General features: G+C 37.6%; 1 protein-coding gene across 1 annotated transcript in view; it reads left to right on the plus strand.

The window, feature by feature from the left end:
- Positions 1-653, plus strand: part of cactin (cactin, spliceosome C complex subunit) — an 81,556-nt gene extending 80,903 nt beyond the window's left edge. Inside the window, exon 10 of the mRNA XM_089102559.1 lies at positions 374-653. Within this exon, the coding sequence (XP_088958685.1) occupies positions 374-562 (189 nt within the window). The 3' untranslated portion in view covers positions 563-653. The remainder of the gene's footprint in view (positions 1-373) is intronic.
- Positions 654-14,782: the final 14,129 nt, after the last annotated feature.

The following is a 14,782-nucleotide window of genomic DNA, read 5'->3' on the forward strand; positions in this document are numbered from 1 at the left end:
TAAGTTTTCGGGTTCCCACAGGAGATTTAGTGTTACTTTTGTCTTTTTAATGCCTGAAGGCAAACGAGTATTATTCATAATGGTGATTGTATGGTCACTAGATTTCATTAAAAAGTGACGAATTGTGTACGTAATTAAGTCTCAAGGACCGAGTTGAAACTTTCAGAGAGTTTTTTTGGGAGGGGAAGGGTGATGGCTTGGAGACTTGAATTGTGTGCTTAGGAAGGGGCATTTTATTTTTGTAATCCTTACACACGATCATACATTCAGGATTTGTGTCTTTTTTATTCCCGTCGCCCGAAAGGCTCAAGTGGTAAAGGATTGCGGTAAATCCTTTAGCTGTAAAAGATTGAAAATCTAACCTTTTTTTCAGACCCCTTGTGCAGACAACAAAGATTTCTCCATCTTAAGAATTTCGGCTGGACCCCCTTATGAAGATATTGCCTTCAAGATTGTAAACCGAGACTGGGAGTATTCCTATAAACGTGGATTTAGGTGTCAGTTCCACAACAATATATTTCAGCTATGGTTCCATTTCAAAAGATATAGATATAGAAGATGATTTGAATTTTATATAGTACGGGTTTTGAAGCTCTTGTAAATGTGTATTTATCATCCAGACTTGTTTTGTATAAATAAATTCTTTACCTTCAGTGCTCTTTGATATGGGTTCACAATAGACTGCTAACATTTCTTTTCATCTTAAGTATGTACGACTGGTATGTGTGTGTGTTTTTTTTTTTTTTTTTCAAATGTACAAAGGCCCATTCACAATGAGATTATACTAGTACCGAGATTTAGCTTATCGCTAGGTTTCATTAAAAAGGGACAAATTGTACCCCTAGTTAGGTCACGAGGATCGAGTTTAAACTTTTGGGAATTTTTGTAGACCGAGACTGGAAGTCTTCCTATAAATAATGGAGATGTCAGTTCCACAGTAGTGTATTTAAATTATGGTTCATTTCAAAATAAATAGATGTCAAAGATGATTCTGTATTTTATTTTGTATGGATTTGAAGCTCTTTTAAATTTATGTTTTTAGATTCATTACCTTCATTTGTATTTGATACTGGGTTTTCATGCAAAAACGGCGTAATATTTTTTGGCGCTTCAACGGTTACAATGGACCGTTTCTGTGTGAACATTTTTCCGATTTTCCTGCTTCTACTTTCCGTGAGCCGTTTTGCGTAAAAAAAAAAAAAAAAAAAAAAAAAAAAAAAATATATATATATAATATAATATCAATGGAAGCAAGGGATATGCATTTACCGTGGACCGCTAACGTTTCTTTTCATGTTAAATACCAACGACTACTACTACCGAGATTTAACTAGCGCTAGTTTGAGCGAATTAGATTTTTTCTGAATGAAGTTTTTGATTGGCTGATGTGAACTAGATATTGTATGACAAATTATGATTGGCTCAAATTAGCGCTATTTAAATTCAAAATTGGTTAAATGTAATTGTGAACTGGCCTCAAGAAGAAGGTCAGACATCTCAGACTGCAGTGGGATGAGAGTGCGAGAAATTAACCAAAACATTCTTGGATCTCTTGGGAGATGGAACACATGTAGATTTTTGTTTAATATGCTGAATACTTGGTGGGATTGAAGAATGCTCGCCAGGATGTTGGTCTTGGGTGAGTTGTGCTGCATCAAGATTTTGCTAAGAGTGTTTCAGTTTAAAATAAAATCAAACTAAAATGATTTTTTGAGACTGGTACGATATATTGTAGATTGTATACGATATCAATATATTCTTGATATGCTATGTACTTACCTAATCAATATTGTCGATATATGATCGTATTACAGGGGTTTTATTTTGGCTAAATATGACTGTCAAACTGGTTTACTTAAGATCCATATGAATACAAACCTGTTTCCGATTAGTGGATTATTTTTACATTCTTATGTCAAGAAGCTTATGTAACGGAATGGCAAGTCGTAGTTCGAATTGATTGAGCCACTCACGAACGACCGAGGCTCTTGGCTTGCCACAATGACGAAGCTACTGAACCCCAGGAAGAGCTGAGATGCTTGAGTTCTGCTACACGCAAGTAAGGAAAAAAAAGGGTAAAGAATACGGCATTGGACTTTACAGTCCCTACCGGCGGACTGATTTCCGTTTCTTGGCCCTTCAGCCAGGAAGTGCAATGGGGGGTTGGGGGCCAACCATCCATTGCTTTCGCACACCCTTTTTGTTTATCTTCCCCAGATTTCTCCAGGTACCCATTTAGAGCTGGGTCGACTCTAGCTGAGCTTACAGAGTCACGCCACTGACGCCCGTTCCCAAACCAAATCATTAGATACACTAGGATTCGAACCCTCGCCCTCTCGGACAGAGATTCCTAAATCCAGCGCACCAATCTACTTGGCTAGGACGACTTTTCGCAAGTAAGTAATAGTCCGGGAGACAGGCCACTATAATATGACAACTAGGTGGTCAGAGAGACACTGTCAGTTTGACAAAAGTTTCCAACTAAATCGACCATATTGAATCTGAATAGGGGTGGTGACAAAGCTGTAGATCATAGTTTGACCTTGTAAAAGCCAAAAAAACACCCATTTTTGGCCTATAAAACGTGTACAAACTATTCATTTTTTTTCTAAGGTTGTACCACTCCGATTTAGTGGTGCAACATCTCAATTTGGTCCCAATATGGTCTTCTCATAGAATATGTTAAATTTTTTCCGATATCTTGTATAGCCCAGGAGGCTAATATTTATTAATTTTCCCCGAAAATCTAAAAATTCAAAGGTTCATTTTCAACTAAACCACGTATCTCGGACCTTTCTATTAATTTTTTGTTGTTCATTCTTTTCCAGAATTTACCTTTCGTATTTAGCTTCACATTGCCGTAAAGTTCAAAGCTTAAACTGTTCGGTGAAGCCTTCTAGAACTTTTTGAAAAAATTTAGGCCTAAAAATATATGCAAAAATACATTTGTCCAAAATGATGATGTGACACATCTTTTCTGCCAGAATTTAACGCCAAATCCGAATATGAACTTTACTTCGCAGCCCAATCTTAACTTCGTTAGTTATAGGCTAATTACCTATTTGTAGGCCTAAAAAAAAATTTTTTTTCACTAAAGGTATTGCAGGATATGTTTTTATGCCAAATTTTGACGCCGAGTCCAACGATAGTGTTAACTTGGTCATCGTGTTTCAACTTTAGTTGCTATTTGCTATTTAATTTGCTATAAACTCCGATTTTCTTACAAATATAGTTGTATATCCAGATTATAATCAACCTACGAAGCTTTGCAAGGTAGTAAACGGACACGGAAGAACCCTGCTCGACAGAAGCTGAAAGCTTAAACCTGTAACATTATTAAAGAGTGTTTATTATTTTAAGTACTATAAGTAAAGCTACAGGTAAAGCCTGTCAAAATACAATTCCCGCACCTCCCAACGGTTTTTCTCAAACATACAAAAAAAATCCCGCTAATCCTCGTCCGAATCGTCGCTGTCGGCACCACATGCGCAAAGAATGTCGCATGGCTTTATCCTCAAACAAGGGCACTTTTTACCACACACAGTTTTACAGTAACAAAAGGTTGAAGCCTTGTTGACAGATGGAGGCCAGGGGGTCAGTGCTGAAGTCATTGGACTGACTCCAAAAATGTCGTGATGGGCCCAGACAAACTTAAGTGGGTTGATGATATAGAGCTTAGGAATCAAAGACTGAAGAATAATGTGCCACTGAAGTATAGCTCTCTTGATGTGAGATGTAAAAGAACCATCTGTTAGGTCTAAGCTGTTTAAGTTCTTTTTCTGGGAAATAAATTAATTCGGAGGTTATTGAGAGAATCAAATTCGAACTGTTTTTTGCTATATACAGATACAGTCAATTTCGTAAAGATACACAAGATTTCGGGCTCGTACATAATGATGTTTTTGATATCACTCCTAACTTTCTGTGTAAGATCAACAATTTCTTGAATGAGCTGTGATTTAACGGCAGGTGTAGCATATGTTTTTTTGCCCTTCGAGAAGAAAAAACTGACCGTATCACACCCACTAATGCAATGTAGCAGCCCTATTGACTCTTAAACAACCCACGAGGTTCTTTTCACAATTTAATGGATCAGAAAGACTTTGTCATTGAATGAACGTAGAGCTCGGGTTCATAGTCTAGGTCACACCTGCAGAGGAATATTTCGCGATAGTTCTGTAATAAAATGACAATAATGTCTGTGTCATTTGCTTCAACAATTGCTTGGGAACATCCATTTCTGTAGCATTCGGCAACATGGAGAGCAACACGCGTGTCTGCTTCTTCATGTGTGCTGCACAAGTTCGCTTCGTAGTCCGGGTTCGGAACTATAGTCATTTTGGATGGGACCAGTTTTAGCACCTTCATTCTATCACTGAATCCACTAGAGAGGCAAATGGTAAATTTAATTCAGAAAGACAGACATGGCTCCACAATTCAAAATACATTCGATAAGTCTTGAATTACTCTCTGACTGCATAAGCAAAATATTCCAGTTTTCTATCACCATGCTCTTCATAACGATAAAACTCTTCGTCACTGTATTTCCTCTCCACTCATGACATCCACTACTGTCTTTTAGAACAGGAAGATTCCCGGAAATAATTACAAGGCCGAACACTCCGTCATACCAATCAGCTACAATATACAGCTCGGTTGTAGATTTTGGGAGTCGATTTAAGAGCCTTGCTAGGATTCGTATCGAAAATCCCTCAACGGTTTCGGTTTTGTCTGGCACTTACGACCGGATTAACGGCATGAAATCTACTACCACACCAGTTCCCGTGACCGTGTTAATCGGAACTTCGCTAGGCCAACTTTCTAAACTTGCAGAGGTGCGAATGAACTCGAGGAAACTTGACTTGGTACCCGATCGAAGTTTAATACCTTCACTAGCTAATGCTGCAAATATTGCTGGGGCGTAGGGAAAAAGTTCATGTGGCATGATCTTACTTAGCATCTCAAGCGTGGATCCTTGACTAGTGCCAACAGTAGCCAAAATCCTTTTAACAGCTTTCAACTCAGCATAAACGCAGCTACCGGTTTTGGTCGTTGAACGTTTGGCCTGTTTTGTATCGCAATCCATAGTCTTTACTTTAACCTTGGAAAAGGGGTTGGGTTTTCCATCGAAGTATGCTTCCAATGCTTTTAAACCACTAGCATGTGCACTCAGGAGGATCTTTGCCACTGCCTCATCAGCTACTTGATTTGAGATAATTTTCAAAAATGATTCCTCATCACATGTAAAGGGATCAATATGGTCTTCGACAATAGAGACCACATTACTGACAAGGTTTTCTCGGCGCTTCTCAAAGGTTCCATTTTTGCTTCCTTCACCATCAAAATCACGTATGCTTTCCATTCCAGCAAGTCGATAAAAGGCAGAGGAAACCTCAGCACAGAATGGTATGGTGGTAGTCCACTTGGCAACTGCCATTGAGTTCAGTGTGATTCCCTTTATTCCTCCCTTTTGTTTTGATTCAAGGTGAGTTTGGATTCCATTGCATGATTCGAGGAAACAATTCATCTAGCAATTTTTCCGCTTCACGTTCAATAGTCCTTTGACAAAGATATGATGCAAGCTAGGTGGCAAGGTCTTCATGTCATTCAAATACTAGAGTACGTATGTAGTATACTTATAATACCCCGATCAGACAAAGAAGCAAGTACTTTTGATGAGCTGTCAGATTTATAGTCTGCGTTCATGAATTGCGGAGGCTCCTTTGAAAACCTAGACAAACACCTGGAATCTATGAAGCCTTTGATGAACCAGTTCAACAAGTCGCGTGACAAAAACCTTACAACGAAGTTGTGGATGGAGTATGAATCTTGTGCTGATTCTTCTCCAGTTCCTGATTGCAGAGCGTGGGGGAGACTGGGAAGGTCATATTATTGGTGTAACCCTCATGTTGCCGTATTTGACAGCTGATTTATTTTTATTGCTGACCATGCCAGTAGTCTTCATATTTACCAATCGAGCAGAATAATCATTGCAGTTTAAATAAGCTAAACACATGAGACTTACTTTAGTGTCCCAGTTCACTTTCAAGCCATGCTTGGCATAGGCATAGGCTAGCAGTCAGGGATATTAATATTTTATGTATAACCATCAACATACTGTACTACTTCAACACGGTAGTAGTACACCACAGGATCTGTACCTACAAATTTGAGACCTATGTCTAACCAAGTGTACTACTCCATGTATAGCATAGTAGGACCTAAGCCATGTTTAATGTAGTACTGATGGGGGGGGGGGTGTAGTACTCAAGTTCTGAGGTACAGAGCCCATGGTGTACTACTGCAGGGGTGAAGTAGTACATTATGTTGATGGTAGTACATAAGACAAGTAATATCCCTAACTGTAGGCTAGGGTAGGCTATGCCAAATGTTAGATATACCCAGCATTTGGTATAGGGTATCCAAAATACGAGATTTGTAGTAGATTGGCTTAAGGTGGTCTCAGTAACATCAAGACTAACATACCCTAAAAAAAATCCCTGATCTAACTTAGCCTAATTACAGTATAGGCCAAGTCTGCATAGAAATGTCACAATATGTTAATCAGACAGTTTGAGATTAAAAACTCATTCTTAATTCCAACCTCGTCTTGAGTTTTCATCTTGTAGCCTATTACTCATTTCCAGCAATCTGAAAGTTATTTAGCCTACCTGTTAATGACATTACATAGTTGCATATGACAGTAGATAATTTCGGAGACCACACTGCCTTTCCATGACGATAAATAAAAGTTCAAATAGGGATAAAATCCTTTTAATAGACAGTGTTTTTTATAACAGTGATAGAAATTCACAAAAATACCAGATATTTTGGTCACATATACAGGGACCGTCATCAGTAGTAAAACACTCACTTTGTGAATTTCTATCACTGTTATAAAAAACACTGTCTATTAAAAGGATTTTATCCCTATTTGAACTTTTATTTATTGCATATGACAGGCATTAGGCGTCGTTCAGTTCCTATTCTTAGCCCTAACCACTAACAGTACAGCTTCTCAATCACACTACCAACCTTAAGTTTAATCAGCAACAGAGTTCACAAAATTGTTGTTGATAGTGCTTCCGGGCTGTTGCCCACTGCACACGTGACATAAACAATGTTTTCAAACACTCACAATCACTTAATCTTTCACAACTATATTGAAAGGTTGGCTTAATAGAGGGCAATCTTTGAAGATGACCAGGGCAGGTTCTTGGCTTAGGATTTGTAGGGAGACTGTCACTGCCTCATTCTTATCAGCAGATAAACTGAAAATCAGCCAGCTTTGTAAATACATTTTGAATTAAGACAAAAAAAGTTGATATTTGGTTGAAAAACAAAGTTCATGTACAGATTGGGTGTTAAATTCTAGCATAAAAGATATTCCACGTCATCATTTTGGAAAAATGTATTTTTGTATATATTTTTGGGCCTATACTTTTTCAAATAACTCTACACGGCTTCACCGAACAGTTTAAGCTTTGAACTTTACGGCAATGTGAACCTAAATACAAAAGGTAAATTCTGGAAAAGAATGAAAAACACAAAAATTATAGAAAGGTCCGAGATACGTGGTTTAGTTGAAAATGAACCTTTGAATTTTGAGATTTTCGGGGAAAATTAATAAATATTAGCCTATAGCTCCTGGGCTATACAAGATATCGGAAAAAAATTTAACATATCATAGGCAGCGCGCTAGCGCTGCCTAAGTAAAGAACGATGTGGGCACAATGTGTTTTGTTTTTTTTCTCCATACCCGGGCACTTCGTATCGAAGGAGTTGTCGTAGAAACTTCAAAAGGGCTCATTCGATTGGAAATTGGAGTGGCTAGTGCCCTTTTTAATAGTCGAAAGTGATTAGAGGGCAACTAGCCATCCCCCTCGCCCATCATTCCCCCAAACACATCCAATAAAAATTTTGAGATAGCCATTTTGTTCGGGATCGTTGATTTCCAGATAGAAAATAGGTTTTTGAGGAGGACACGCCCCCACAGCCCTCAGGTCAAGGGTTGTAAGTTATGCCTTGGGCGTATATAAGGTTTTTACAGAAGACGTTGTCATAGAAACTTCAAAACAGGCTCATTTGATTTGAAATTCAAAGGACTAGTACCCTCTTTAATAGTCAAAAGTGATCTGAGGGCAACTACCCCCCCCATACGCCCATCCTTCCCCCAAACACATCCAATCACAACTTTGAGATAGCCATTTTGTTCAGCTTAGTTGATTTCCAGACAGAAAATATATTTTTGAGGACTCCAATCCCTCACAACCCTCAGGGCAAGGGTTTTAAGTTATGCCCTGGGGGCAAAAAAGTTTTTTATAGACGGCGTTGTCGTAGAAACTTCAAAAAATTATCATTCGATTGGAAATTCGAAGAGCTAGTGCCCTTTTTAATAGTCGAAAGTGATTGGAGGGCAACTAGCCCCCCCCCCTACGCCCATCTATTCCCCAAACACATCCAATCAAAATTTTGAGATAGCCATTTTGTTCAGCGTAGTTGATTTCCCGATAGAAAATATGTTCTTGAGGAGGACACTCCCCCACAACCCTCAGGGCAAGGGTTTTAAGTTACGCCCTGGGGACATATAAGGTTTTTAAAGAAGGTGTTGTCGTAGAAAATTCCAAAAAGCTAATTCGATTGGAAATTCAAAGTACTAGTACCATTTTTTATTGTTGCAAGTAATTTGAGGGAAACTAGGGGGCCCCCTACACCCATCAATCCCTCAAAAATATCCAATCAAAATTTTGAGATAACTATTTTGTTCAGCGTAGTTGATTTCCAGATAGAAAATAAATTCTTGAGGAGGACACTCCCCCACAACCCTCAGGGCAAGGATTATGAGTTATGCCCTGGGGGTATATAAAGTTTCTATTGAAATCTTTGTCGTAAAAACTTGAAAAAGGGCTCATTCGATTTGAAATTGAAAGGGCTAGAAACCTTTGTAATAGTCGTTTGAAAGTGATTTGAGGGCAACTAACAACCCTCTCACGCCCACCTTTTCCCCATAGACATCCAATCCAAATTTTTAGATAGCCATTTTATTCACGTAATTGAAAGTTTTGGAAATTCGGTCTTTAAGGATGACAACCCCTCCCTCCACAGCCCTTAGGGCAAGGGTTTTAAGTTATGCCCTGGGGACACATAAAGTTTTTATTGAAAGCGTTATCGTAGAAACTTCAAAAGGGCTTATTGAATTGGAAATTGAAAGGGCTAGCGCCTTTTTTAATAGTTGAAAGTGGAAATTAGGTCTTTTAGGATGATTAGGTCTTGCACAGAGCCCTCAGTGCAAGGGTTGTAAGTAATGCCCTGGGGGCATTAAAGGCTTATATAGAAAGTTGTTGTATAAATCATAGGCAGCGCGATCGCGCTGCCTAAGTAAAGAACGAGGACTAAGTAAAGAGGAGGACACTCCCCCACAACCCTCAGGGCAAGGGTTTTAAGTTATGCCCTGGGGGCATATAAGAACGATTTTGGCACAATGTATTATTTATTAATTTTAACCTTTAAAGCAGGGCACTTCGTATCGAAGAAGTTGTCGTAGAAACTTTGAAAAGGGCTCATTCAATTGGAAATTAGAGTGGCTTGTGCCCTTTCTAATAGTCGAAAGCAATTGGAAGGCAACTAACACACCGTCAACGCCCACCATTTCCCGAAACACAATCATTCAAAATTTTGAGATACCCATTTTGTTAAACGAAGTTAATTTCCAGATCGAAACTATGTTTTTGAGGACAATCCCCCACAGCCCTTAGGGCAAGGGTTGTGAATTAGTCCCTGGGGGCATATACGGTTTTTCATGAAGTTTTTGTCGTAAAAACTTCAAAAAGAGTCAGTGGAATTTAATTTCGAAGGGCTAGTGACCTTTTTAATAGTTGGAAGTGGTTAGAGGGTAACTAACCCCCCCCTCACGCCCACCTTTTCCCTAAACACATCTAATCAAAACTTTGCGATAGCCATTTCATTCAACGTAGTTTTAAGTTTTGGTAATTAAGTCTTTGAGGATGACAGCACCCCCACAGCCCTCAGGGCAAGGGTTGTAAATTATGCACAGGGTGCACATAAGGTTTTTGTATAACGTGTTTTCGTAGAAACTTCAAAAGGGTTCAATCGATTGGAAATTGAAATGGTTACTGCTCTTTTTAGTAGTCGAAAGTGATTGGAAAGCAACTAAGACCCCTTCCACGCCAACCATTTCCCCAAACACATCCAATAATGATTGTGAGATAGCCATTTTGTTCCACGCATTTCAAAGTTCAGGAAATTATACCTTTGAGTAGGACACTCCCCCCACAGTATTCAGGGTAAGGGTTATAAGTTATGCCCTGGGGGCATATAAGGTTTTATTGAAATCTTTGTCGTAGAAACTTGAAAAAGGGCTTATTTGATTTGAAACTGAATACGATAGTGTCCGTTTAAATATTTAACTGTGATTGGAGGGTAGTTAACCCCCCTCTCATGACTTTTTTATCCCAGAATACATACCATCCATATTTTAAATATCGATTTTACTCAACGTGGTTGAACGTATTGAAACATAGGTCTTTTAAGAATGACAAACCCTCCCTCCCTCACAGCCCTCAGGGAAAAGATTGTAGGCTATGTCCAGGGGGCATATAAGGTTTTTATTGAAAACGTAAAACCTTTAAAAGCGCTCATTCAATTGGAAATTGAAATGGCTAGTGCCTTTTTTAATAGTTCAAATTGATTGAAGAGTGACTAACCCCCCTCTCTCGCTCACTATCTTCCCAAACACATCTAATCAAAATTTTGAGATGTCCATTTTGCTCAACGTAGTTGAAAGTTCTTGAAATTAGGTCTTTGAGGATGATAACCCCCTCAGAGCCCTCAGGGCAAGAGTTGTAAGTTATGCCATAGGGGCATATAAAGTTTAGATAGAAAGTTGTTATAGAAATTTCAAAAAGGGCTCATTTGATTTGAAATTGAAATTACCCTTTTTAATAGTCGAAAGTGAGTGGAGAGTAGTTAACCCCCTCTTACGCCCACCATTTCCCCAAAAACATTCAATCAAAGTTTAGAGATAGCCATTTTGTTCAACGTAGTTGAAAGTTCTGGAAATTATGTATTTAAGAATGACAAACCCCCAGAGCCCCAAAGTCAAAGGTTGTAAGTTATGCCCTGGGGGTATATAAGTTTTTATAGATACAGTTGTTGCAAAACTTCAAAAGGGGCTCATTCAATTTGACGTTGAGAGGGCTAGTGCCCTTTGTGATAGTCACAAGGGAAGGGAGGGTAGATAACCCCCCTATCATGCCCAGCATTCCTGCGAACACATCAAATCAATATTTTCAGATAGGCATTTTGTTCAAAGTAGTAGAAAGTTCTGGAAATTAGGTGTTTGAGAATGACACACCCCCCTGCACTCAGGGCAAGGGTTGTAAGTTATGCCCTGGGGGCATATGAGATTTTTTATTGAATGTTTTGTCGTAGAAACTTCAAAAGGGCTCATTTGATTGGAAATTGAAAGGGTTAGGGCCATTTTTAATAGTTGAACGTGATTGGAGAGTGGCTATCACGTCTCTCACGCCCACCATTTCCCCAAACACATCCAATCAAAATTTTGAGATAGCCATTTTGTTTAACGCAGTTGAAAACTCTGGAAATTTGGTGTTAGGGGATGACAACCAATCAAACAGACCTTAAGGTAAGGGTTGTAATTTATGCCCTGGGGGCATATAAGGTGCTTATAGAAAGTGTTGTTGTTTCCAAAAGGGCTCATTCGATTGGAAATCGAAAGGGCTAGGGCCATTTGCAATATTCGAAAATGATTGGAAGATATGACATTTCTATAGTAAAGATTGATGTGGGTATAATGTATTATTTTTTGTTGTTGTTATTGCCTAAACCCGGGCATTTCGTTTCGAAGCAGTTAACATGGGAACTTCGAAAAGGGCTCATTCGATTGAAAATGGAAAGGGATGATGCCCTTTCTACTAGTCGAAAGTGATTGGAGGGAAAATAATCCCCTTCCACTCCCATCCTCCCACGCCCACCCACCCATTTGCCCATTATGTTTAATAACGAAATGTTTCCTTAAGATTAAATAAAAAAGCACTGTGATATTTCTAATTCCCAATAAGGCATCTCAGCAGTATCCCAAGAACGACTGAAGGTATTATGTTCAAACTTTCGGGGTTACATCGGCTCTTAAAATTTAACCAAATCAAAATAGCGTAAGTGTATCCAAGCTATCAAAGAAAGTAAATAGATTTTTTTGTGAATGGTATCAAGTTTTCCATTTCAGGTCAACTAGAGGAGGTATGAAACTAAATTAAACAGTACTATTTGTGTCCAGATATTTAAAAGGGTGTATGTTGTTAAAAATTGCTGAAATTTTTTCTCCAGCATACAAATAGCAGACCAAACTATAGAGTCTTAGAAAAAATACAAAGATTTAAAGTATTATTTTCTTTTTCCCTGAAAGGACTATGTCAATATAAAACGAACAGAAATTAATTAAAAAAACTTTTTCCACAAAATAAGTTTTCAAAGAAAAGTAGAAAACTCTATTAAACAAAAAATGAGCAAAAATAAAATCAAATAATCTACCAAGTGTGAAACTACCACAAATCAGTACCGATAAATAAATGAAACCCAAAACAAACAGTAATTACAATAAGTAACCAAGTCAAACTAAAAACGAGCAGAAATTAACATAAGTTGGGCGCAAAACCCCTATGCCTTCCCAAGCCCAGAACAAAATTTGCACTTTACTGAAAAATAAAAATGAATGTGCATTGTCAGTTTAATATACATATACTGAAATCTGGTAATTAAAATGTTAATATTGATTTATTAAAGTTATAAAAGTAAAAACATTTATATTTTTTCAGTAAAGTGCAAATTTTGTTCTGGGCTTGGGAAGGCATAGGGGTTTTCCGCCCAACTTATGTTAATTTCTGCTCGTTTTGAGTTTGACATGGTTAATTATTGTAATTTCTGTTTGTTTTGGGTTTTATTTATCAATACTGATTTGTGGCAGTTTCACACTTGGTAGATTATTTGATTTTATTTTTGCTCATTTTTTGTTAAATGGAGTTCTTTACTTTTCTTTGAAAAAGTTATTTTGTGGAAAAAGTTTTCTTATTAATTCTATGGGAAGACCATATTAGGACCAAATTGAGATGTCGCACCACTAAATCAAAGTGGCACAACCTTAGAAAAAAAAAATCAACAGTCTGTACACGTATTATAGGCCTAAAAAGGGTGTTTTTTGCTTTTACAAGGTCGAGCCGTGATCTCCAACTTTGCCCCCACCCATATTCGGATTCAGCGTGGTCGATATAGTCGGAAACTATTGTCAAAATGACTGTGTCTTTCTGACCACCTCAACTCAAAAAATAAACGAGATACGCTTTAGTGGCTCCCGGACTATAAGTATAATAAAATAAAAAATTGATTTATGGTCACATTTTCCTTTGTTCAGCCTTATCGTAGTGTTATCCTTATATGAATATTTGGAGTGGTGATTAGATTCTATTGAAATAACTACCCTTGCTTTCAACCAAAATACTCAACATTTTCCTTTTTAATTGGAAGAAGATGAGAAGGCATTGAGGAGAAGAGGGCCAAGATTGTTTTAGCATATGAAGAGTCTGTTTCACAGGGGCAGAGGCCGGAGCTCCCAGCCGAGGGAAGTGAGGGTCAAACGATTGTGAAAGTGGAGCTTTTGCAAGACTAGAGTTATGTACTTAGGCTCTATAAATAACCTAGAAGCTAGACTCCGTCTATAGGATTCTAGAAGCATATTAAAGGATCTGAGTAACCAAACCACAAATAGGAGTATTGATAATAATTAAAATCAAGAATGATGTTACTTATTGACAATGTTAACGCGCTATGTTTATGTATGATATATTGTTTAAATACATATAGAATCTTAAAGTATTCAAATAAAGAATCTTGAAAAAAGAAAATATAGCGAACAAATCATGCCACAGCCCAATAAGTTACCAACCCCTCGTATCCCCTTTGATTTCTATAGTGGAACTTTTTCCAGCCACTGGTTGTGCCGCCATCCATCAAACCCATAAATGGCAACATGTTTTCTTTTAGCCTAAAGAAATTTGGTCTTTTCAAGATGATTGTTTACAATACCATTCTGAATTCTGATGAAATTGTTTTCCAACTGTAAGGACGAATCAGACATTGCACAAAAAATGCAGACGAAAATAAATATACCAAAATACAAATCTAAGAAAAAATATGTATATCATTAAAATTCTTCAAATTAAAATTGGTCATAAGCTTCATTTTATATACATAACTTTTGTATTCAACAAGATATTCCTTAAGAAGTTAACTTTTATGGTGACATCAGTTGCAATGATATTAGTGCTATTATAAAAGGCTGACGAGTCATGTCATTAAGCCAAAGATGTTCAGAAATACATTCAAATAGCCTTCCAAGTATAAAAATACCATATATCATCATAAACAATGAAGTGAAATCTAAAATGGACATAAATTATTATAAATAGCGGATTCCGTGACTTTTGAGTAATGATAAAGGTAACGAAGTATTAATTTTCTTTGTGTAAGGAAACAAACAACATTAGATTTTGAACAAGTGTACCCTTGATCCAACAAGGACCATAAAATGCAAATACAAATACCGGACCGCCGCTTTAAACTCGCGGGTTCAACGACAAGAGATATTACGCGATTTGTATGACATGACAAAACAGTGTTTTTAACAGAGAAAGTAAAAACTAACCTTTTGAACAAAAGACTTACTTTAGGATTATATCAAAACTCGTCT

The sequence above is a fragment of the Artemia sp. Qi Xiang Cuo genome, chromosome 16 (genome assembly GCF_049724085.1).
Source record: "Artemia sp. Qi Xiang Cuo chromosome 16, ASM4972408v1, whole genome shotgun sequence".
In the NCBI taxonomy this organism is placed as follows: Eukaryota; Metazoa; Arthropoda; class Branchiopoda; order Anostraca; family Artemiidae; genus Artemia; species Artemia sp. Qi Xiang Cuo.